Here is a 23,848-nt window from a genome sequence, read left to right as displayed (position 1 = left end):
TCTGTGAGCTTGGAGGTTTGCAGAACCAGCATTTAAAGTGCGTTGCTATTTTTGCTGCCCTATCGTACCCTCCACCTTCACCTCGTTTCACTCGTCCAGGATGGCCAAATTCTCCATGAGCCGTCCGTTAACTTGGTGTTAGTTTAAACCCACCCGGACAGGGCTGGATTAACAATCATGTAGGTCCCTGGGCTGGAAACCGTTTTGGTTCCCCCATCCACTAAAGAAAAATATATTTTGATAATAAAATACAATAAATTAATAGGTAGTTCTATATATAACTATGTATGAATTGATGACACCAATTAATGACTGTAGGTTTAATGCAAGTGTAGTGGTATAGAAATGTATGTAATTCTACAAATAGTTTCCAGGTGAGGAGTTCCGGTTCTTAGGTGGGCGTGGTGTATATAAGGGAGCTGCAGCGCTCATTCAGCATGTGTCGTCTTTGTGCTCCCACTGTGTGGTTTGTGTCCGGTGGAATCTGGCAGCGGAAAGCAACAAATTGCTGGCTGGTGCATGTTGTGCTGACGATCTGGTGGTAAAACGCCTCAGCGCTGCGCTCCTCTTCCTCGGTCTGCGAGTGTGTGTGTGTGTGTGTGCGTGTTTGTGGATCGGCAGTCCCCACAGTTGGACCATTGCTGCTCTGTCTACGTTCGTTTCCCGGATCTGCTCTGTCTACGTTCGTTTCCCGGATCTGCTCTGTCTACGTTCGTTTCCCGGATCTGCTCTGTCTACGTTCGTTTCCCGGATCTGCTCTGTCTGCATCCGTTTTCCGGACCTGCTCTGCTCCTGTCTACGTTTATCTCCCGGATTTCGGCACAATTGTTTTTAAAGTTGGACTGTGGCGTTATCCGCCCTCATTAAAGCGGTGTTTGGGGTGTGGCGTCAGCGCGCCCATTTCACCTCTCGCTGCGGTGCGGCAAGAGGACCACGCCTGGGCCTGATGTTTTAACTTGTATTATCTGTTTTCTATTTCTTTTACTTATTTTGTCTACAGCCTTTTTTTTTTTGTTCTTTATTTAGTCAGGGCTGATATTATTCTTTTTGAGATTATTATATTGGTTAACTGTCTGTTTTTGTTTGCAGTTGCTGAGGCCCGGTGGCGGTGTTGGAGTGGTGACGGTGTCCTCCTCGTCTGTGTGCTGTGATTTTTGAGTTTGGGGTGTCTCACTGCGTCTGGTGTTAAAAGGTTTTTTTTTGGTTTGCTGTGTTTGGTGGAGGTCGTCCCCATAGCGCCCCCTCCGGCCGGTAACCTCAGCTGCTGCAGTTTTTTTATTTTCTTTTGACTTATTTTGATTTATTGTGTCATTTTTAAAAACATTTTTTAAAAAAGAGAATTTAATAAAACTACTTTTATAACTGTGAACTGTCTCAGATGTTTTAAATCCCTGCATAACCGAACCTGTGTGCCTCCGACGAGAGGTAATATTCCCTGGGTGAAATTCCCAGGGTGGCGTTGTTGAGCAACCTATTAGAACTAAAATCCCACAAAACCCGAACTACCATCTAGTGTCGCCACATTTTTGGCGTTGTTGGCAGGATTATGCTTTTTATGAACATCTGAGACCAGTGTTTGTGTTTTTCAATATTTGTGTTTGTGTATTTTTTTTTCTTTTTTTTCCCTTTTTTTCTTTTTGTGCAGATTGACCGATCCAGAAACAGAGCAGCAGTGGTTCCATGTAGAGCTTCAAAGTGGTGGGTGAGGTCTTAATAGTTTAACCTTAGGTTGTTTTTTTTTTTGCACTGCAGTAATCATAAGCTTGCTATAATGGAAGAAGAAATTCAGGAACTTAAGGACCTGGTAGCAAGCTTAAGAGCTGACAACGAGCAGTTGCGACAGGGTCAGGCTAGCTTGGGTGCTCAACCGTCCACTTCTTCGGCATCGGCTAATGCCCCTCCTACGCCTAGTCTCCCTGTAGCAGAGAGACTGATTTTTGTGCCTAGGGATAGGAAATGTCCCATCTTTAGAGGAAGGACAGGCATAGGATTGAGTGAGTGGATGGAGGAAGCAAAGGTGTGTATGAGAGCGCGACATCTATCTGTTGCTGACCAAGCATTTTTCCTGTTCGATCATTTGGATGGAGAGGCTAGGAATGAAATAAAGTATCGCTCTAGTGCAGAGAGAGAGGACCCTGCTAAAGTGTTTGAAATCTTACAAGAATTGTATGGCTGCTCAGAGTCATATGTTGCTCTCCAAGAGGCCTTCTTTTCCAGAGGACAACAAGAGGGGGAGAGTCTTCAGGAGTTCTCCCTCGCATTAATGGGTCTTATGGAGAAGGTAAAGCAACGCGCACCTGCTGGTATGTTGAATTCTGAGACGCTGCTAAGAGATCAGTTTGTTGAGCAGGTGTTGGATGGTTCCCTGCGTCGTGAGCTGAAGCAGCTGGTGCGCGCGAGGCCGGACAGCACTTTGCTTGATGTTAGGACTGCAGCAATACAGTGGGAGCGCGAAGGGGTACCTCATCCTGTGAGAAGCCGTAGTCAGTCGGTTCCTTCAGTTTATGGTGTCCAGTATGGGGTTCATGGTGGTCCTCAGGTAGCTTCTTTGACATCAGCAACAGAAATGAGTCAGATGAGGGAAATGCTAAAGCGTCAGCAAGAGCAGCTCCAACAGCTTAGTGAGAGCATTTCTCAGTTGCAGAATTTCCGTCGTACTAACCGTCCACCCTTTGCTGGTCCAGTTATCTGTAGGCGGTGTAATCAGCCTGGTCATTTTGCACGAGAGTGTGATGGGGTGCGTGCCCCTCGTCGAACCCAAGTTCAGTCAGATTCAGCTACTCGGCCCCATTCTGCTTCAGCGGCGGAAAACTAGTTCCCACCGAACTGCAGAGCCACAGTTTAGGTGGGGGTGCTACTGGCTCACAAGCCGTTATTGGGAGTTTGGGTGCTTCTAAATTGATCTCAGCTTGTCCTCATGCAGATGTAATCATGGGTGGTGTAACAGTCGTATGTTTAGTGGATACTGGTTCAATGGTGTCCACGGTCTCTGAAAGCTTTTTTCGTCAGCATATGGAGTCTTGGGGTTTGGAGCGTCTCCATTCGTGTCATTGGTTGGAGCTTAGAGCTGCCAATGGTCTTAAGATTCCTTATATTGGCTATTTAGAACTTGATGTACAACTCTGTGGCAAATTGATTCCCCACTGTGGTGTTTTGGTTGTTCAGGACCCTTGTGGTGAGCTCCCAACTAAGGTCCCAGGTGTTTTGGGGATGAATGTGATCAGGAAGTGTTATCAGGAACTGTTTGGGCTGCATGGTGTAGCTTGGTCTTCTGTGCCTGGTGTTTCTGAGACCCCTCAGTCCGTCATGCAGGCACTGCAGCAGTGTCAGTCTGCCTCCTTACAAGAGCCTCATAGTCCTGGAAGGGTTAAGGTCAGGGGTAAAAAGGGCTGTCGGATTCCTGGTGGAGTCATGAAAATTGTGGCTGCCACATGTTCTGATGGGTACTCAGGCTCTACTGCTCTGTTTGAACCCTTAGAGTCCGGATTGCCTTCTGGTTTGCTTGCTTCCCCTGCCTTGGTTCCAGTAATCAGGGGTACAGCTTATGTGCCCATTATTAATGTTGGTTTGACTGAAGTGGTGTTATACCCTCGCACTGTTGTTGGCACACTGAATGTTGTTAATGTGGTGAGTCTCCCGGCAGGAATTACTGAAGTCCCAGCAAAAGTAGCCAGGATGGGGTGCCAGACGGCTTCAGTTGGTGTGCAACAGCAGGTGAAGGACTTGGATTTGTCGTCTTTGTCTGTGGAAGAACAAGGTCAGGTGAGATCATTGCTCCATCAGTACATGACAGTTTTCTCATCTCATGATGGTGACCTGGGCTGTACTAGTCTGATAGCTCATGACATTCCTTTGGTTGACGATGTCCCAGTTAAACAACGCTATAGGCGTATTCCCCCTTCTGATTATGAGGTGGTGAAGGACCATATCAACCAATTGCTGACTTCACAGATCATTAGAGAGAGTAGCAGCCCGTATGCTTCTCCAATAGTATTAGTGAGAAAGAAAGATGGAAGTATTCGGATGTGTGTTGACTATAGACAGTTAAATAGCAAGACCCGAAAAGACTCTTTTCCTCTCCCACGAATAGAAGAGTCATTGGATGCCTTGTCTGGTGCATGTTGGTTTTCCACCCTTGATTTGGCTAGTGGGTATAATCAGGTTCCAGTTGTGGAGGCAGATCGTCCAAAAACTGCCTTTTGTACTCCCTTTGGGCTGTTTGAATGGAACCGGATGCCTTTTGGGCTCTGCAATGCGCCTAGTACCTTCCAACGGTTAATGCAGCCGATTTTTGGGGATCAACAGTGCCAGTCTGTTTTGTTATATCTTGATGACATTGTTGTTTTCTCTTCAAGTGTGGATCAACATCTGGAGCGCTTGAAGGTGGTGCTGGATCGACTTCTACAACAGGGGCTTAAGGCAAAGCTCAGTAAATGTTCCTTTTTTCAAAAAGAGGTACGTTATTTAGGACATGTGATCTCTGGTGAAGGGGTTGCCACAGATCCTAGTAAAGTTGAAGTTGTAGCTAACTGGCCAACTCCCGCTAAAGCTTCAGAACTTCGGTCATTCCTTGGCTTTGCCAGTTATTACCGTCGTTTTGTGGAAGGTTTTGCAAAACTGGCAGCTCCTTTGCATAGAGTTGTGGCTCAGTGTGCTGGTGCCAAAGCTGGTAAGAAATCAGATTGTGGACTTGCTGCATGTTGGACTGATGAGTGTCAAAAGAGCTTTGAAATCCTGAAGGCTAAGCTAACAACAACACCAGTGTTAGCCTATGCAGATTTCACTCAGCCATTTATCCTGGAGGTTGATGCCAGCCATGGTGGCCTGGGAGCAGTCCTCTCTCAGATGCAAGGAGGCAAGGTGAGACCGATTGCTTATGCCAGTCGAGGCTTGAGACCCACAGAGCGAAACATGGCAAATTACAGCTCCATGAAGCTTGAGTTTCTGGCCCTTAAGTGGGCCATGACTGACAAGTTTAGAGAGTATCTGTTGGGGAACAAATGTATTGTCTACACTGATAACAACCCTCTCAGTCATCTGTCCACCGCTAAATTGGCTGCCACTGAACAGAGGTGGGCTGCTCAGCTAGCATCTTTTGATTTTGAGATCAAGTACCGGTCAGGTCGGAGTAACACCAATGCTGATGCGCTTTCTCGCCAGCATCCACCTGACCTACCAGATGTGAAAGTCATGCTTCCGGGTACAGCTATGCCTAGAGCATTGCAGGAAGCTTTGGGGTTTGAAACAGTTGAGGCAACCCAAGCAGTCGTTGCAGTTTTGCCACAGCATACTACAGCTGAACTTTGTGCTTTGCAGCAGGCGGATCCTGTTTTACAGGACGTGTTGGTGTTTTGGAAGAAAGGACAGCATCCTAGTCGAGAGGAGCGAGCCCAGCTGTCTTCATCCACGTTGGTTCTGCTTCGACAGTGGAACCGGTTTGTCGAGAGAGATGGAGTTCTCTATCGAAAGGTATTTAGGTCCGACGGTGGTGATGTTGTGTTTCAGTTGGTGTTACCAAGTGTGCTAATTAAGGATGTTCTGACCCAAGTTCATGAAGAACATGGTCACCAGGGAGTGGAGCGAACTTTGGCGCTCTTACGGTCCCGGTGTTACTGGCCTCATATGGCCTCTGATGTGGCCCAATGGTGCCAGGCTTGTGAGAGGTGCCAGGTGGCAAAGGATGTCCACCCTAAAGCTTATGGTAACATGGGACATTTATTAGCATCACGTCCTAATGAAATTTTGGCTATTGATTATACCACCTTAGAGCCCACTCAGAATGGCTTAGAAAATGTTTTGGTCTTGACAGATGTTTTTAGTAAATATACTGTTGCTGTCCCCACACGGGATCAGCGAGCGGCCACTGTGGCTAAGGTTTTGGTGTCTGAATGGTTTTATAAGTTTGGTGTTCCAGCTCGGTTGCACTCCGACCAGGGTCATAACTTTGAGAGCTCACTTATCCAGCAGCTGTGTAGCTTGTATGGTATTGTAAAATCACGCACCACTCCATATCACCCAGAAGGAAATGGCCAATGTGAGCGTTTTAATCGGACGCTGCACAATCTGTTAAGGACGCTGCCTGTGTCTCGGAAGAGAGATTGGCATGCCTGTTTGCCCCAGGTTCTTTATTGTTATAATACAACTCCTCACCAATCTACTGGAGAGTCACCTTTCCTTTTAATGTTTGGTCAGGAACCTAGACTGCCCCTAGATTTCCTGTTGGGTAGAGTTGAGAGTCCAGTTGGTGGTTCTGTCCATGAGTGGGTTCAAGAGCATCAAGCTCGTTTGCAGGTAGCCTTTGATGGGGCTAGAGAGCACCTGAAACATGCTGCAGATCGCCGAAGGCAGGCCCATGAGACTCAGGTGAAACATCTGCCATTAAAAGAAGGTCAATTTGTGTTTTTGCGTGACTTTACTGCTAGGGGGCCTCATAAGACCAGGGACCGATGGAGCTCTGTCAAGTATAAAGTGTTGAGGGCACCAAAGGACGATGGCTCTGTTTATACCATTGCACCTATGAATGACCAGACTAAAGTAAGACAGGTACACCGTACCATGCTGAAGCCTGTGGTTGGTGTTGTTCCTCCTGATCACATTCCTCCTCACAACTTGCCTTCTGTAGAAGAAGGACTGTCTGAGGATAATGGCCCATTTGATTATGATCTGTTTGTTTGTGAACAGCAACCCCTGGTGGTTGCTTCTGACTTACCTTCTAGTAGATCACAGCCTCAAGCTGCATCCCAGGAACCAGGGTCACCATGTGAACCAGTTGTATCCGCTGAACCCTCTACATCTGTGACTGTTCCACCTGTCAGCTGTCCTGAGCCAGTGGCCTTACGTCGTTCCAAACGACAAACTGCTGGACAACATTCTAATGTGTACCATCTCCCACGGCCAGCAGGAGATGCTCTTCCTGGAGGCTCTTCTGCATCCATGTCAAGTGTATCAGCTTTTAGACCTTGGATCTGATAGTTCCAGTTTTGAATTGGCCATCGTCGGGTCGACGATGCAAGAAGGGGGGGTAGAATGTAGTGGTATAGAAATGTATGTAATTCTACAAATAGTTTCCAGGTGAGGAGTTCCGGTTCTTAGGTGGGCGTGGTGTATATAAGGGAGCTGCAGCGCTCATTCAGCATGTGTCGTCTTTGTGCTCCCACTGTGTGGTTTGTGTCCGGTGGAATCTGGCAGCGGAAAGCAACAAATTGCTGGCTGGTGCATGTTGTGCTGACGATCTGGTGGTAAAACGCCTCAGCGCTGCGCTCCTCTTCCTCGGTCTGCGAGTGTGTGTGTGTGTGTGTGCGTGTTTGTGGATCGGCAGTCCCCACAGTTGGACCATTGCTGCTCTGTCTACGTTCGTTTCCCGGATCTGCTCTGTCTACGTTCGTTTCCCGGATCTGCTCTGTCTGCATCCGTTTTCCGGACCTGCTCTGCTCCTGTCTACGTTTATCTCCCGGATTTCGGCACAATTGTTTTTAAAGTTGGACTGTGGCGTTATCCGCCCTCATTAAAGCGGTGTTTGGGGTGTGGCGTCAGCGCGCCCATTTCACCTCTCGCTGCGGTGCGGCAAGAGGACCACGCCTGGGCCTGATGTTTTAACTTGTATTATCTGTTTTCTATTTCTTTTACTTATTTTGTCTACAGCCTTTTTTTTTTGTTCTTTATTTAGTCAGGGCTGATATTATTCTTTTTGAGATTATTATATTGGTTAACTGTCTGTTTTTGTTTGCAGTTGCTGAGGCCCGGTGGCGGTGTTGGTGTGGTGACGGTGTCCTCCTCGTCTGTGTGCTGTGATTTTTGAGTTTGGGGTGTCTCACTGCGTCTGGTGTTAAAAGGTTTTTTTTTGGTTTGCTGTGTTTGGTGGAGGTCGTCCCCATAGCGCCCCCTCCGGCCGGTAACCTCAGCTGCTGCAGTTTTTTTATTTTCTTTTGACTTATTTTGATTTATTGTGTCATTTTTAAAAACATTTTTTAAAAAAGAGAATTTAATAAAACTACTTTTATAACTGTGAACTGTCTCAGATGTTTTAAATCCCTGCATAACCGAACCTGTGTGCCTCCGACGAGAGGTAATATTCCCTGGGTGAAATTCCCAGGGTGGCGTTGTTGAGCAACCTATTAGAACTAAAATCCCACAAAACCCGAACTACCATCTAGTGTCGCCACACAAGCAAATGAGGAACCACTCAAAGGAGACATTTTGAGAGTGTGCTGCTGTGTGTGAACACAATACCAAGGAGAAGAGAGAATGAACTAATAATCCCCACCAGTCTGGCAAAGAACTTATTTTAATTTTCCAAAAATATTTGAATAATTTTACAGTGAGGACGTTTATTTACAAATGGATAATATTGAACTCAGCTGCTAGTCTTCCAAGTGGCAAGGTGCCCCAGCAAATTTAACTCAAAATCAGAAAGCTTGTAAGAAAGAAACAAACAAGGAGCTACAAACCGGACAAGAACCTTGGCTAGAATGTCAAATAATGAATTTTATGACAGGACAGTTAGAAAAATACTGACAAGTATGTTTCTATTTTTTGGAAGGCCTACCCAGACAATGCCTCTTCTCTCTCAGAAGTGTACGGTAGCATGACTTTGCAAAGTTGCATTTCAATAAACATGAAAACTTCTGGAACAATGTCCTTTAGAGTAGAGTTTAGATGATTGGTCAGCACACAAGTGACACGTTTGGAGAAAAGGCAAACAAACAGCAACTGTCGCAATGACAATTATGACAACAGAAACAGTGTACTGTTTTTCTGTTTTGTTTTTCTGAAGCAAAGGCTTCTTGAAACTGCGAAGCATGGTGGGGGATGGATGATGATTTGGACTTGTTTTGCAGCCTTATGTCCTTTGTCCTTACAGTCATCAAGTTGTCCTCTAAATGTCAATGCTTTCTATTTTAAGTTTACCTGTAATTAAATTACAGGTAAACTTAAAATAAAATAAGATAAGCTTAATTTGCATCCTAAATTCTGTCACTGTTAGGCTAGCTGCAATGTCATAAGGAAACTTCTGAATGTAAATATCAAAATAAAAGCCCTTCCTGTTTTGTTCCGTCAGATTATTTATGTCTTATACATAGTCTCAACTTGTTAATGAAGTTGTAATTCATACCTTAAATTTGTAAATTTTTACTATTAAGAACTGAAAACAATTGTAAATATTTGGAAATTATTTTTCCAAATATTTTTTCTTTAAATTCTGATGATCAGAGTGACAAAAGAAGCATTCAAACAAACAAACAAACAAACAAACAAACAAAAGACTTGGGCCATTGTTTTAGGAAGGTGACAATAAGTCTTAATAGTTCTTGTTAACCAATAATCAAAAATTGACCAAATTTGTTTAGTATTTAAATTAGTAAATCAGTTGTGATTTCCACGGTGGAAATTCACTGTTGATACCAGAAGGTCCGGGGTTCAAATCCCTTTGGGACTTCAGCGTGGATTTTGCATATTCTCTCTATGCGTGGGTTCTGTCCGGTACCCGTAAACTGGGTCAAACCCATAACCCGACCACCACCAGTCCATGAGTAAAATTCCTCAGATTGGTTTGTTTTGACCAATTAATGTTCAGTGGATGTCTCACTATTCAAAAAACATTCAGTTCACGTGATCATCTGTCAAACTGAACCTCTGCTTTGTTTCACGCACCCACGCACAACTGCCCACTCCGCAGTTACTCAAGGAGGGGAAAGCCCTGTAATCAATGTCTCCACGGGATGGCAGTATGAGCCTTCAAGTGTGTGCACACATACGCGCGTGTGTTAGTTGTTTCATTGTGTATGTGTGGGGTGGGGGCGTGTGTGCAATCCACGTGTGCGTGAAATCTGCGTGGGAGTTCCTTGTTTCGCCATTCCGGGGTGTTGCCAGCTGCGCGGCGCCGCTTCCTAAGGCGTTTTGAGAGAGCCCTGGAAGGCGTCTCTCTCTCTCTCTCTCTCTCTCTCTCTCTTTCTCTCTCTCTCTCTTCTTCGGCTCTTAACCTCCAGAGTCCCCCCACAACTCCACCCCCACCCCCCACACACCAACCCACGACTCACCACCGACAGCTATACCAGCAACCCCACACACCCCCACCTTCCCCGCCCCTTCTTCTTCTTCTTCTTCTTCAAAAAAAAAAAAAAAAAAAAAAAAAAAAAAAAAAAACACTCGGGATCCAAGCATGCCACAACAGCGGCGGCTAGGTATCCGCCTCTCCTCCCCCAAAGTCACCGCAGCCGCAGCAGCAGCAACAGCAGCAGCAGCAGCAGAAGGCTTCCCCGGTCCGCGACAGCTCCGAGCCTCCTCCACCGAGTGATGCCACTGCTGCAGCGGGAGGAGCGCCCAGCTGCCACCGCGTTCACTGTCGACGCCTGCCGGAGGACCCGACACCACCACCATCTCGGCCTTTGACAGAAGAAGACAGAGCATCCCCTCCTCCCCCCCTTCCCACTTCCCCTCACTCCCCCTCACCCTCCCCTAACCCCCCACTCCACCGGCTCTGCTCCCGTCCCGACTCCAGGATGTCCGACAGCAACGCAAGTCCGACGGACCGGGTGATCAAATGTAGGCAGCGCTCCTCCGCGCCCGTTTCTGCTCTTAACTCGCTTTATTTGCGTGCGTGCGTGTGTGTGTGTCCGTCCATTGCACCTCTGTTTCTTATTACTCTGAGCGGAGCATTTTCATAATAATAACAATAATAACAATAATAATAATAATAATAATAATAATAATAATAATAATAATAATAAAGGGTGGATATTTGGCTGACGAGTCAACATGCATGCGCCTCTGAGCCTTTGAAGGAGGCAGGGAGGGGTTTGTGGTGGTGGTGGTGGGTATCCGGCACGATACGCCATAATCAGGGTCTTCCCTCGTTATTCTATTAGAATTCACCCCCTCACCGAGGCATTACCCCATTTTCTAACGGAGGGGGTGGAGGGGAGGTGAAGGGGGTAGGGGAGGGATGTCTCCTCCTCTCTGCATATAGCCGAGGCAGAATTGTGCGACACCGCACGCTGCTGCCGCACGAGCTGCACGCGCTCCTCTCCTAGTGGTGGTTTCGTGTTACTGAATAATAATAATACCCGAACAGAGAGAGAGAGAGAGAGAGAGAGAGAGAGAGAGAGAGAGGCGGAGGGGGGTTGGGGGGAGGAAAGCACTGACTGACTGAGAGAGGGGACACGACGAGCATCTCGTTCCAATGAAACCCCAAACAGTGTGACGATGACGGCCAAAGGCAGACATAAAGGTAAACTGAACGAGGGGGTCTGGGAGGGAGGAGGGTAGGGGGGGTTGGGATGGCGGCGGCTCGTGCGATGGTCGTCGATGTGGTGCTGATGCTGCGGATGCGGATAGTGTCACGGGATGATGCTGCAACGATGCCAGGGATGCTGAGGAGAACGGGGGGATGGGGGGTGGGGGCTGGAAAGAGGTGTCATTGTGTCAGCCGGGGGGGGTGTGGGGGTTGTGGATTGGGGTGGGGGTCCTCCTTTAAAAAAGAAAAAAGAAAAAAAAGACTCATATGGTGATCTACCTGTTTTCTGGATGGACCAGTGTGTTGACCTACATTCGCGTTTTCTGATTCAGTCGGAGCCGAAGTCCGATGATCGATGCGTTTGGACCGCAGGTGTGTGTGTGTAGGATGGTAACTTTGCCAGGCCTCGTCCCCGAGTTTCGCGTGTGAAATGTGGCGAAACCCGATGGAGAATTCGCCATACGGCACCTAAAAAGGAGCCGAGCGTTGGGGCTGAAGTCGATTGTTTTCTTATTTTGTTGTGATTTGTTTTTTTCACAATGGCCCCAAAGTGTTCGGGTGATTCAGCCTGTCCTCCTCCGCGTCTCCTTAAAGGTCTCCCTGCCTCTCCCCCCTCTCCTCCGCCGCCACCACCATCATTCTCCTCCTCCCCTCCTCACTCTCTTGTTTTTCCCGATTTTCAAACGAGAGACAAAATGGAGCTTAGGGATGCTGCGCTACGTAGACCCGAGTCTGTGTTGCCGCTCTAATGGTGTGGAAGCACCGCTGGATTACGGAATATTTAATGTGTTTAAAGAGTCGCTTTTTTAATTATTATTATTTATTTACTTATTTTTGCTTTTAAGCGTGGGCGGCCACGGCGGGGAGAGAAAGAGAGAAGGGTGGGGTGGGGGGCGCAGGGGGATCCACTCGGGTCATGATCCGTCGAGCTTGCACAGATTGTCGTGCTCATCGGGTCAAAACGGCGGCTTCAATGCACACACCCTCCCCCCACCCAGCCATCCTCCACCTAAAAATAAGAAAAGAAAAACACACACACACACACACATATACACACACTGAATCCGTCTCTCTCTATGCCTCTGCCCGGAGAAGTGGAGCAGGTGCTGCATACGTTACGTCGCTTGGGCATGCCCCGGTATTCCGTGCGTGCGTCGTGCGTGGAATGGGAGTGGTGGGGAAGATGCGTGAGGGGGGTGGGTGGGGACTCTTGCAATTATGCTGCCTTTGGCCTGATGTTTGTTTAAAAAAGATTTGTGCAGCACAGCCTCCATCAGCCGTCCACCCTGGGGTCCGCTTCTATACATATTTGGCGGATCTTTTTTCCCCCGTTTTGCGTGGTTGTGATGATGCGGGACCCCGGCGGCTTTTAGACGTCAACACTTGTCACCTCAACATTCCACACACATACACACAGAATGATTGTGAGTAGCCGACCCAGAGCAGAAATTCATTTAGCGAGTTAAACAGTAGCCGCGTTTCCATTGCAGATGTGCGCAAATGTTTCCTTATATTCTCCTATTGTCGAGAGAGAGAGAGAGAGAGAGAGAGAGAGAGAGAGAGAGAGAACACAATTTCGCAATTGCGGTGTTTCCAGTAAATAATACATTAAATTAACATCACATGGGAACAAGCTTGTTGACGCGATAAGTCATTAAAATCACGTCAGTGACAGATGTAAACAGTTCCATGAAGTATAATCAGAATTCAGACAAAGTCTATCGGCCATAAGGTGGAGCCAGCTGCACATTGTCCGAAAAGGACAAACAAAAACTGTCATGCTCCCACTTCCTGTTTTCGTCTTCTTCGTTGTTTTTCGCCAGGAGTAACACGCGGCTGTTAATCACGTGACTTGTGAGATACAAAAAACGTGTTTCAATTCCAGTTTTGCGAAATACATCTATTCTGATGAAGTCGAAAAATTACCTCTCTCTTTTTTTCTAAATTGTTGCGTTTTCATTAAGCAAAAATTATTTTCGTAATTTCAGTTTGCGCAATTTTATGGTTAATAGAAACATAGCTTATGTAGACGGGTGTTAGAAAGTCACTATACAGTTACTAAATGTGACGTTTTTTTCTGGTGTGCATTTAGTTTGTCCATTTTTTCTTGCTAGTAGGAAATTTAACAAGAATGTCCCTGTAAGTCGGAGTTCCTGCTGGGAATGACGGAGGTAGCATCCCCAAGCTCGTTATCCAATATGGCCACTGCACAAGGAATGTAAACTAACTATACCTTATATTTATGTGAGCTAAAATGGAAATAAATGCATTTGTTTTTTGATTTGCTAATCAAACATGTTGTTACTATGGGACAAACTGACTCGTTTGCTCTTGGTCATCCAAATTTGGTGAGTCATTTTCCACAATCCTCAGAGGAGGGATCATGTTTAATGTTGTATTCACAAGTAACAGCAGAAAAAAAAGAGATGGTTACTAGCCAATATTAGCAATGAATTACAGTGTGCCTGAAATACATTCAGAAAATATTTGTTGGCCCAGAAATAAGGAGGCATTTCTCAGGAAGAAGTCAAATTGTATAATATTCAGATATCTACAAAAATGGGAACAAAAAAACATGCCTTTAGAATGGACATGGATGCACCGCCAGTGGGGATAAAAGGGTCGAAACAGAAAAAAATATTCAGGTTAAATGAGATTAGGAAAGTACAAAGAGATTAGGGAAGCACTTTGTTACTTGGAAAGTTGAGCTGGTCCAACATGGTCTGGAACCCAAAGCAGAATTTGATAACCTCTTCTCCAGTTCACATTATTCATTAAATACAGCTGTAAATAAACAGTGGAAACATGTTTACTTCTGTGACTCGCCTACTTGCTCTGAAGGTCACATGCAGCATCTCCATGCAGACTCATTAAGCTGGTAAGCAGAGGCCAGTTGTCATTTCTGCATTGATTGGTTTGCGGTTGCACCGAGCAGGAAACGTGACCCCCGTGCAGCACAGAGACAAGTACCAGAACTAATTAAACTAGCAACTGCAATTCATAGCTGCTGACACAAAACTAGAAACTTTAAATATTTTTCTCTGAAATATTTATACATTTATTTGAAATAATATATTTAAAAAAATAGAGATTTGAGTCTTTTAAATGTGATGTTTGTTCAAATCTCTAAAGCAGATAACTTCACATAATTGCGTTTCTTTCTCTTTTTTTTTCCGTAGTGCATGTTTATGAAATATTTGAAAGAAGATGAAGCTTGGGAAGCTGAAATACTTAGCTACAATGCTACTCGACACGCTATTGGCTGGTGCAAAGCAGCCAATCCTGGAGAAGCTTTGATTTTATTTGATTGGCTGTAACCCCAAGGGGAGTTTAGATGAGGAAGACTGCAGATATTGGTTTCTTTGGTAGTGCAGAGATGTTTTCCTCTGTGCGTATTAATGCATATTAAGTGTTATAATATTTGGTGTTTGAAATACTAAAAGAGTCAGTTACTCTAGAGGGGTTTGCTATGTATTTGTACTAGTTTTGGGCCTGTGTGAGATTTAGTTTAATGTAATTATTTTTAATGAAAATAGAAAAGCAACTACTATTCCTACTGCAGAGGAGGTATAGCATTCTGAATATTCTAGTTTTAATAGTAACGTTTACTTATTAGAATAACTTTAATCTTACTTTACTATCTTTTGACAATCAGTTTTTATGGAGTGAGTGGATTGCTTTAAAAACAGCCTCACATTCATTGGTCCTCCTTCACTTTCCACAGAATGACTGTTTTTTTCTGCATCGGGGAATACAATAACTGACCCATTTGAAGTTCATGCCACGTCATGTATAAAATAACCCGGTGTGGAAATTAAAGCTGAGGCGAACACTGGCCAAACTGGAACACAGACAGCGACTTGTTTAACTCTCAGTTCCTGAAAATAACTAAACGTTGAAGGACGTCAAAGGAGTACACGCTGGGGAGCATGACTGAGTGACTGGCATCATTCTGGGGCGCCATGATGGCAAACAGATCTAAGACGACAAGCCAGAACATTTGTTCACAAAATTTTAATTGCGTCCCATTTTTTTCAGTCATTTACTTGGCGTTTGGGGGAACGTGTTGTCAAGTAAGTTCTGGTCCAGTGAGATTCAGACGTGTTGCAGGCCACAGCACAACGTCACATATTCTTTAGGTGAGCTCTCACATGATTGCATTTTTGAACACTAAAGCATTGTGCATGTGAGACATAATTTGATGTTTTTGTAGTCACTGATGTGAATTGGTTTACCTCTTTTTGTGAATAAGCACTGCTGCGTCCCATCTAGATACGTTGGAACCACAAACCAGAATTTTTCATTTAAATGTTACTGGGAAAAAAAACAAAAACATGATGGCTTCCATTATTCACAAGTTTCATTTTCTATTCATGCAAGGAAAGACAAATGTTTAGGCCAACATATGTGAAGCACGTATGCTTTTGACAGCTAAAAATGATACATTTACTTGGAAAATAGTCTTGCAAAGAGAGGGGAAAAGAAATCAGAAGGAAAAAAACAGTCTTGTCCAAAACATCTTTAAATTCATTCAAATGTGTCAAATGAAGGCTTACAATGCTGTATGTGTATAAATTATAAATATTGATATAAGCTGGTAATTTGTACTTTAAAGTAAAAAAAGAGACTTTCTTACCAAATTTTACTAGTTTCTTAGTAACATTTTAAATAAGACAAAACTAACTAGCTTACAAGTAACTATTCAGCAGGATGTAGTAGCTTGCTTTAAGTAAATATTTTCTTATATTGATTAAAATGTACTAGTTCCACCAGAGGATGATTCCACTTGCAACAAGACATTCTCCCCCATGTCAAAAGTGAAATAATCTGCCAGTGGAACTAGTAGTTTTTCATAACATAAATCAAGCTCCTATATCTTGCTGAAAAGTTACTTATGAGTTTTGTCTTATTTCAGGTGAACTAAGATATCTGCACTAGAAAATAGACCAAAAATACTTGGCAAGATTTTTTTCAGGGCAAATGCCACTCAAATCCACTTTTTTTTTGTCCATATGATACCTATATCTGACTTTTTCACCATGTTCTTCTTCTGCGCATGCGGGAGTCGTAAACCGTTTACGCAGAAGTCCGATTTGTAGTCAGGTTTAATTTAGTCGTATATAAACAAAAACTGGATTTCAGCACAAAAAATAAATAAAAGAACAAAAAAAGAGAAAAAAACGGAATTGAGCTTCAATATCTGCTTTTTGAACAGCCTAAGTATAAATGGATGTTGCCCTTTTCAGATGTCTAACTGGAAAAATAGTGAAAACCGCACATATTTTCCTTCAACATCTTCATAGTTTTGTGTTGCTCACTTACACAATAATCCAATTAAACATATGGAAACATGTTAAGATTTCACAAATAGGTGAAATCAAAGGACACTTATTCAGGCTTGCCACGCGTCTTTTGTGAGTTTGTAGTCTTCGGCCTAGATAAGCACACGAGTGGGAAGTTTGTCAGAAAGCCATATCCAGTTTGCACATTTACATGGATGCATTTAAGCACACACGCACGCATGCACGCACGCACGCACGAAGCACACACACACAAACACACACACACACACAGAAAAGTACCCTCTGGTAAGCCTGGGGGCTCTTCTGGCGTACTTCCTTTCGTGTCGCGTTCTGTCCAGTTCTCTCTCAGCTTTACATGTTAATTGTGGTTATGTATGTGTGTGTGTTGGTGGTATCCTTGAGGGTCAGGGGTTCTACCTTAACAGGCCCCTCTCTGCCCTGTGGGGAGGGTGGCAGGGCGGGGACTATTTATAGAGAAGGTACTCCAGAGAGAGAGAGAGAGAGAAAGGGATTGTCTAATGAGGACAGGCTGTTCAGGGATGGGCTGTTTCTGTTTTTGTGTGAGCTGCTGTGTAAACTGACGGTCATCGGTCATCGGCTGTCCCTCATCACTGTAAAATCACCTTCAAAGAACTACAGATCTGCTGACCAGATATGGGTCAAAAGCGGCGGATGAACACAAAGACACACGGACGGTTGGGTCTTCCCTCCGTCACACGCACCCTCATTTCTTGCTCTCATTCTTTCATCCTTGAATTTCTCCCTCCGTCGTTTATTCAAGCGTTGAGAAGAGCCAATCCTGAACATTTCACGAGCTCCCGGAGAGGGTTCTGGGAGACTTTGACTAGACAGTAGCCACCTACACAAAACATTTCCTCCATAAAGTGGCAAAACCTGAGCCCTCTCTCAGGGCCCTCGGCCATTCATAAATCATAAGCGGAGGTGTTGATATCCTGCCCAGCTGTGAGCTTGTAGATATTAATTCGGCAGCGCAGGACCACAAGAGATGCAGCGCCAACAAAGGGCACTGCAGCTCAGTGAGGACGAGAGCCGTGTTCTCACAACTGGAAGTTGTGGGTTGGACTCTAGCTTCCTACTGTCACATGTTAACGTCCCACTGGGCAAGGCACTTAACCCCCAGCTGCTGATCTGTATTGTTGTTGAGACGTGAGCATATTTGTGAGTGCGACTGCTTTGAATGTGGCTCTAGTGTAAAGTGCTTTGAGTACATTTCATAAATGAAGCCTATTTGTCCTAATCCCATCTTAAAGTTTACTGTGAAAGAGTGATTATTAAATCTGTTATTTGTGTTTGTGTTGTCATGGTGTTGTAAAGCTTTCATAGCCCCATGAAAAGTCAGTCGAGGATTAGGATTAGGGTTCGGAATCAACTGTGGAGCTACACAAACCGGCTCGGTTTTTGAGAATAATTTTCCAGGTGTTTGAAGATGCCACCATCGTCCGATTAAACAATGTGGTGGGAATGTCATCATCATACTGTTCAGGACGTTAGATTGGTTCTGTACACCAGGGCTGAAATGTGCAAATCAACTCTAGAACAAAAGGAGTTTTACACCAAAGGCAAATACAAATCTGGATTACATTTTCTGAGCACACTGTGACAAAGACTACTTTCGTTGTTGGGGGAATGTCTTGAAATGTACATGTTTAGTCATAAAGAACATTCTTACATCATGGAGGAAACATTTCTGTTGTACTTCACAAAAGAAATGGCATCACGTGGAAACATTAAAGCAATATCTCAAGACGTCAGCCAGGAAGTTCAAGCTTGGACGCAAATGGGTCGTCCAAATGGACAATGAACATACTACCAATTACTTACAGTGACTTAAGCGCAACAAAGTAAATGTTTTAGAGTGGTCACACGTAACAATCCGGCTATAAATTTTCTTTATCTAGTTTTGTAAGGGTTAGTCAAACTTGGCTGTCACATCAGTTCTTTGTGGAGGAGAAAACCGAAACATTTGGCCCAAGTGTTAGAATTTATCAGGAAGTTCATATAGAGTATGTAACCTTCTGACTTGTAAGAATAATACAAAACTCTCATTACTCAGACACCTAACTAGAAACAATACTGGTAAACTGACCTTAAAAAGGAAACGATTGGTCTTATTTGCTGTCAGACAGTTTGTGTCACATCTGCTATGATGCAACTGTTTATGCGTCATAGCTGCAGAAAAGCAACAGCAACTGTGTTTCTACCTAAGTGGTGCAACTTCCAGCTAATTTCACGGCACTATTCAGTCCTTTCCTGCAGCCTCTGCAGCAAAAGGCTCAAACGAAGGGCAGACGCATCATGGCTGACTTCTGTCGTCATTCTTCCGATCAGTCTGTTCTCGCTTTGCTGTCACTTCCTGCCTCCCGCACCAGAACCTCCTGATGGCGAACGGCCTCCCTCTGTCATTTAAACTGATGAAATATCCCCCCCATAATTAACTTTAGCCATTAGAGATGATGCGCACAATAACAATCTGATTCAGATCAGATTCTGCTCCAGTTAGGCTATTAGGCCCGGCCGAACAAATTTAGGAGATTTGGTTGAAAGCTATGTCATAGATTTTTTTCCTTCTCTTTCTCTCTCTCTCTACCTCTCTGCTCTGCGATGTGGAGATTTTTGGCTGAGCTGGCAGCTCTGCTGTTTTAGAAATTCCTTACAGAGGAGTTCATCTGTGGAGGATGAGCCGAGAATCAAAAACTGCCATGAACTGCAGCGGGAAGATACTGAAAAAGTTTTCAGCTGTTGGCTTATTTTGCGCTTTTCAGTCAGTATGTCCTCATGTTGAAACAAGGTAAAAAAGATAGATGTGTGTGTGCGAATTAACCTGTGGCGTTGAATGAGGTGCATGATATCATCAATCGATCAAGTTTTTTTGGTATAACACATTTAATCAAGCAGGCAGATAAAAGTAGACAATCATAAAAAACTGTCAGGATTTGTGGGTGGTTGTGGTGAGGATGAACGCTGAGACCCAGATAATGGTGATGATGATGAATTTAATGATGAAGCTCAAAACTGTCCAGATCAGGCAGCACGACAAAAAGATAGCACACAGTTAATTACCAGTTACAACTGAAAGACAGTGGACTGAAAACGAGAGCTGAACCAACACAGGACTTTACAGTTCGACTGTGGTGCCAAGCAAACATACGACATACGTTTGACAAGGACCCGACAAGAGACAGAGACAACAGGTGGACTTAAATACACACAGAGGTAATCAAGGGAACGAGACACACCTGGGAACAATCAAGGGCTGACAGGACAACACACAGAGACTCAGGGAAACAGGACTAAACACAGAAAATCCCAAAATAACTAAACAGAAAAAAACGGATCATGACAAAAACAAAATAATCACATCAAACAGTCACCAACTCTGAAACCAGACATTACATTCTGCCAAGTGCCATCATTAAAATCATCAACATACATGAAATATATCGATCAATGTTCCAGTCATTATCAATTCAAAGGCAACTCTAAACAGGTATGTTTTTAAGTCTTGGTTTAAAGGAACAGTGTTTCAGCTGCTTTGCAGTTTGTTCCCAGAATAAGACATTAAATGGACCAATTCCTTCATTCATTAAATGCACACATTACATTATTGTTAACAACGTGTTAGCATTAGCTAATGGCTTTCCTTAAAACCCCACTTTACCACAGATAAATAGCACAATAGCGTGCTATTGGAAAATGTTTGAGAAAAAATAAAAAAAGTTGTTGGCTCTGCTCCATTTCAGCTTACTGGCACTTAGACAACCAGAAGTGAGGACAAGAACCAAGAAAGTGGTTTTCCCCTTGATAAAGAAAAAAATATTTTAAAAATCAAAATCTTGGCTGAAAAGAGAGGGGAACCTGCTAGGGTGACTGAAGTTTAGCCATTAACAATAAACACAAATGTACAGCTGGATAAGGCACTTTCTTGATTTAATTATTTCATGCCTCAACCAAAACCTCATATTTTGGTTGAGGCATTGAAATCACTTATATTTGCGTCAAGGCTGCTGACTCATCTCAAATATATTTTCTAAATGACAGATGTATATTCCTTAGTTGTTTTTTTTTTCTGACTGCGTGGACACAGCAGTATTTCTTGGCTTCATATAGTTAGCTATGAATGTATTACTCTTTACTGTTGGATGTTTTCTAGGTATTTACATAAAGACAGGAAGAACAAAAGTTCCTGAAACTTCTATTCTTAAATTTACTTATCCTGCGACTTTTAGCCGCAGCTAAAGAGGAGGGTTGATGCATCAAACATAAATGTACATTTTAACAGTCATTGTAAAGAAATCAGCAACAAAATAAATACGAAGTTTGGCTTAAAAGTGTAGACTGTCAATGGTGCTTTCCCAGTTGGAAAACCAAAACTCCTGTTGGATTTGGGATTCAATCGGAGTCGGAGGATCACCAATGAGCCCATTCAGTATCCAATATGGCTGCCGCTCATGTAAAACATGTATTACAGCAAACTGAAGGCAGCAAAACAAAGGACCTGAACAACAAAACAAGTTTCAGAAGAACAAGGAAGAACACAACAGATGGTCCGGCATAAATGAATTAGTGAAGCGACAACATGGAGCGACAGAATCAACTACGAAGCCTAAATCCTCAGATGAACCGAGGCGGGTTTAAAATACTCGGTACGAGCCTTGTGTGTTTATTTTCACAGCGGCGAAATCCACTTTGCACAAGCCAGAGTGGTCGGCAATATCTCGTCAAAGAAAACCTTTCAGCTGCCAATGTGACTGCAGAACCTGTCTGTGTACGGTGTGTTTTTAGCTGATGGATATAAACCCACTCTGGACATTTTTTAACTTCCCTTTCTGTTGCTTCAAACTTGGGAGCAGCGGCGTCGCCGCCTGAAAGCAAACGGCTGCCTGGGATATTAACCAGAAAGGTCTGCTGTGACAGAGTTCAAATTAAAGCCTGTCTGGTTGTTGTTGCTTGACAGCACTCATTTGCTTCGCAGGAGTCTGTCCTCGTGGGAAAATGGGGCAGCTACTGCTTAGGTTCCAGATTAATGAAAACGTTAGCAGCTATTTCTGTGTGAGGGGCTGATTCACGCGGCCGCTCTGCCGCGCCCGGTTTGTGCGCTTCAGATTTTCTCTTGGTGTAAGCTACGACTTTTGAATGTGAGCTCAGGACTTCCAAATGTTTTGATACCTCGGTTTTAGACTTCGTCACAATATGAATCTGCTCTGTTGGGATTTTATGTGAAGAAAAGAACAAAAAAAAAAAAAGGATACATGGTTTTAAACTCTATGGGGAAAAAGTATATGTATATTTATTTAAGCATTTGTATTTATCCCACTTTACTCTTAAGCCCCTAAATGAAATTGCCTACAGCCTTCACATAGCTAATAAGTAGAGTCCACGCGTGCAATTTAGAGCTTGTACGGAGGACTGAAAGTGGCATAAATACTAAAATCAATACACTTAAAATGTTCCAATTCATTTTTAAAAATGAGAACTTTGCTTCATGTTTAATAATTTAATTGACTTTCATATTTACTTTTTCAGTTTGGTTCCAAGAACCCATATATTTAAATTACTTATATATTAAAATTTTATCAGTATATTGATTTATTTATTGGGACATTTATATATTTCTGCTTTCATTTTTGATAATGTCATTTAATTATTGTTGAAATGAGCCATGTAATATCCACCAAACATGGAGAGAAATGTGTGCAAAATGCTTTACGGTAGATAAAACTAACACGGCATCACCAGGTTGCCGCATGGTAACGGCTGCATCATGATGTGGGACGCCTTTTTACCAGAAGATAGAAACATTGGTAAAAAAAAACAAAAAAAAAACTTGTTGGAGGCTGCAAAACAACAACTGTGATCACACAGTGATTCAAATCAGAACATGTGATGGAATGGCTCAGTCAAAGTCCACCGTAAACCAAAGTGAATCTGTGGTCAGCACTTGAAAATTGAAGTTCAAAGAAAGTTCTGGCTGATCTTTTAACAAAATCAATCAAGAACCAAAATCTGTTTATTAAGATTTTATGATTATGGATAAAGTCACGATCTCTGGAGTCATGATTACTGGGTCACAGCAGGACAGAAAAGCTTCATCCAACCAGCCGCACATCGAATCAGGATCAGGTTCACCAGGTGTGCTCTTGTCATCCAGATTTTATACTTACTTTTAAACAAAAACATAATCTCCCCTTGGCATGGGATAAAGGATTTTCATGTCCTGTCAGTGTTTCACTTGCTGAGCATCTTTTTGCTTATGTGCCATGCAGATTCACATCTACGCTTGAAGCAAAAATAGGGATTATTTTGGGATAAAACTCTTACTACTAACACTAATAATAACTTCCATATTTGGAGCCAACATATTTTTAAATGTTACGTTTGAGATCTGTGGGGAAAAAATGACTCAACCTTTTTGTTTTGGCTGCATTTGAAGAGGCATTATGGCGCTATTCAATTCTTCTCAGCTAAATAAAAGCGAGCGCGGGCCGACCGGGATGGAGAGTCTGTATCAGCTGCCTCCTGCTGATAAAGAACAGAACAGACAGATGCGCTTAACAGAGGGGCGACTTTGTGATTGAAGAGAATCCGCTCCAGTTCGTTTGGTAGAAAGTCCGGTTCGTTTGGGGAGGTGTGAATGAACTCTGATGCTGACCAGTTAAACACTTCAGTCTCGGTTCGATTGAAGCGAACCCCGGCATGGTTTGAATGCGTATGTGAACACCAAGCGAACCGGAGACCACTCCAAAAGCAGGAAGTGGACTACATTGCAGGGCATTCTGAGTAAATACAACCAAAATAAACGCAATAGTCTACTGCTAACACGAGAAATGACTTGTGGTCTTTTTAAAAACCCACTAAAATCCATTTTTCTTCCCACTTTGTGAAGAAGGAAGTTGCACTAAGTGTCTTCTTCAGAGGTTGGTGCAGCCTGTTGGACGTTGTTAGAGTCAACACAAATCAATGTAAGTTTAGCCACTAAAACTTACATTGATCATCAGTTATGCCAAGATAACTTTCTAACCTTCACTTTAACTTGGTTATATCCCCTGGATACTGGATGAAGACCTTGCTAAAACATAAAGTCTGCTTTAAGGTCTTCTCAAACACAGACTGAACATTACAGATTTTCTAAAGTTCTGAGCATTCATAGAAAACCTTATCGTATGAGCCAGTATTTTCTTGTGGTGGTTACCCATCATATTCCAGGGCAGTGGGAGTGTATCCATGGTGTAGGGATAATGAGCATTGGTGTGCAGGATTTGAAGCATGGCGGCCTCATGCCCGGCCTGCGTGA

The 23,848-nt window shown here is 43.6% G+C and overlaps 1 protein-coding gene and 1 long non-coding RNA gene across 2 annotated transcripts in view; both read left to right on the top strand.

The window, feature by feature from the left end:
* The first annotated feature begins 4,297 nt into the window (after positions 1-4,297).
* LOC148157168 (uncharacterized) lies at positions 4,298-8,009 on the top strand. Its single transcript, XR_015764510.1, has 2 exons — positions 4,298-5,469; positions 7,730-8,009. It is a non-coding gene; the product is annotated as an uncharacterized LOC148157168 (long non-coding RNA).
* Positions 8,010-9,719: 1,710 nt separating this feature from the next.
* ppp3cb (protein phosphatase 3, catalytic subunit, beta isozyme) overlaps positions 9,720-23,848 on the top strand; it is a 46,856-nt gene continuing 32,727 nt past the window's right edge. Inside the window, exons 1-2 of the mRNA XM_088009203.1 lie at positions 9,720-9,725; positions 10,206-10,542. Of these exons, the coding sequence (XP_087865329.1) occupies positions 9,720-9,725; positions 10,206-10,542 (343 nt within the window). The remainder of the gene's footprint in view (positions 9,726-10,205; positions 10,543-23,848) is intronic.

The sequence above is a fragment of the Poecilia mexicana genome, unplaced genomic scaffold, assembly GCF_051168715.1.
Source record: "Poecilia mexicana isolate PSO_F unplaced genomic scaffold, ASM5116871v1 scaffold_10, whole genome shotgun sequence".
NCBI classification, from domain to species: Eukaryota; Metazoa; Chordata; class Actinopteri; order Cyprinodontiformes; family Poeciliidae; genus Poecilia; species Poecilia mexicana.
Note: the sequence above shows the minus strand (reverse complement) of the source record. Positions and strands in the feature narration are given on the sequence as shown.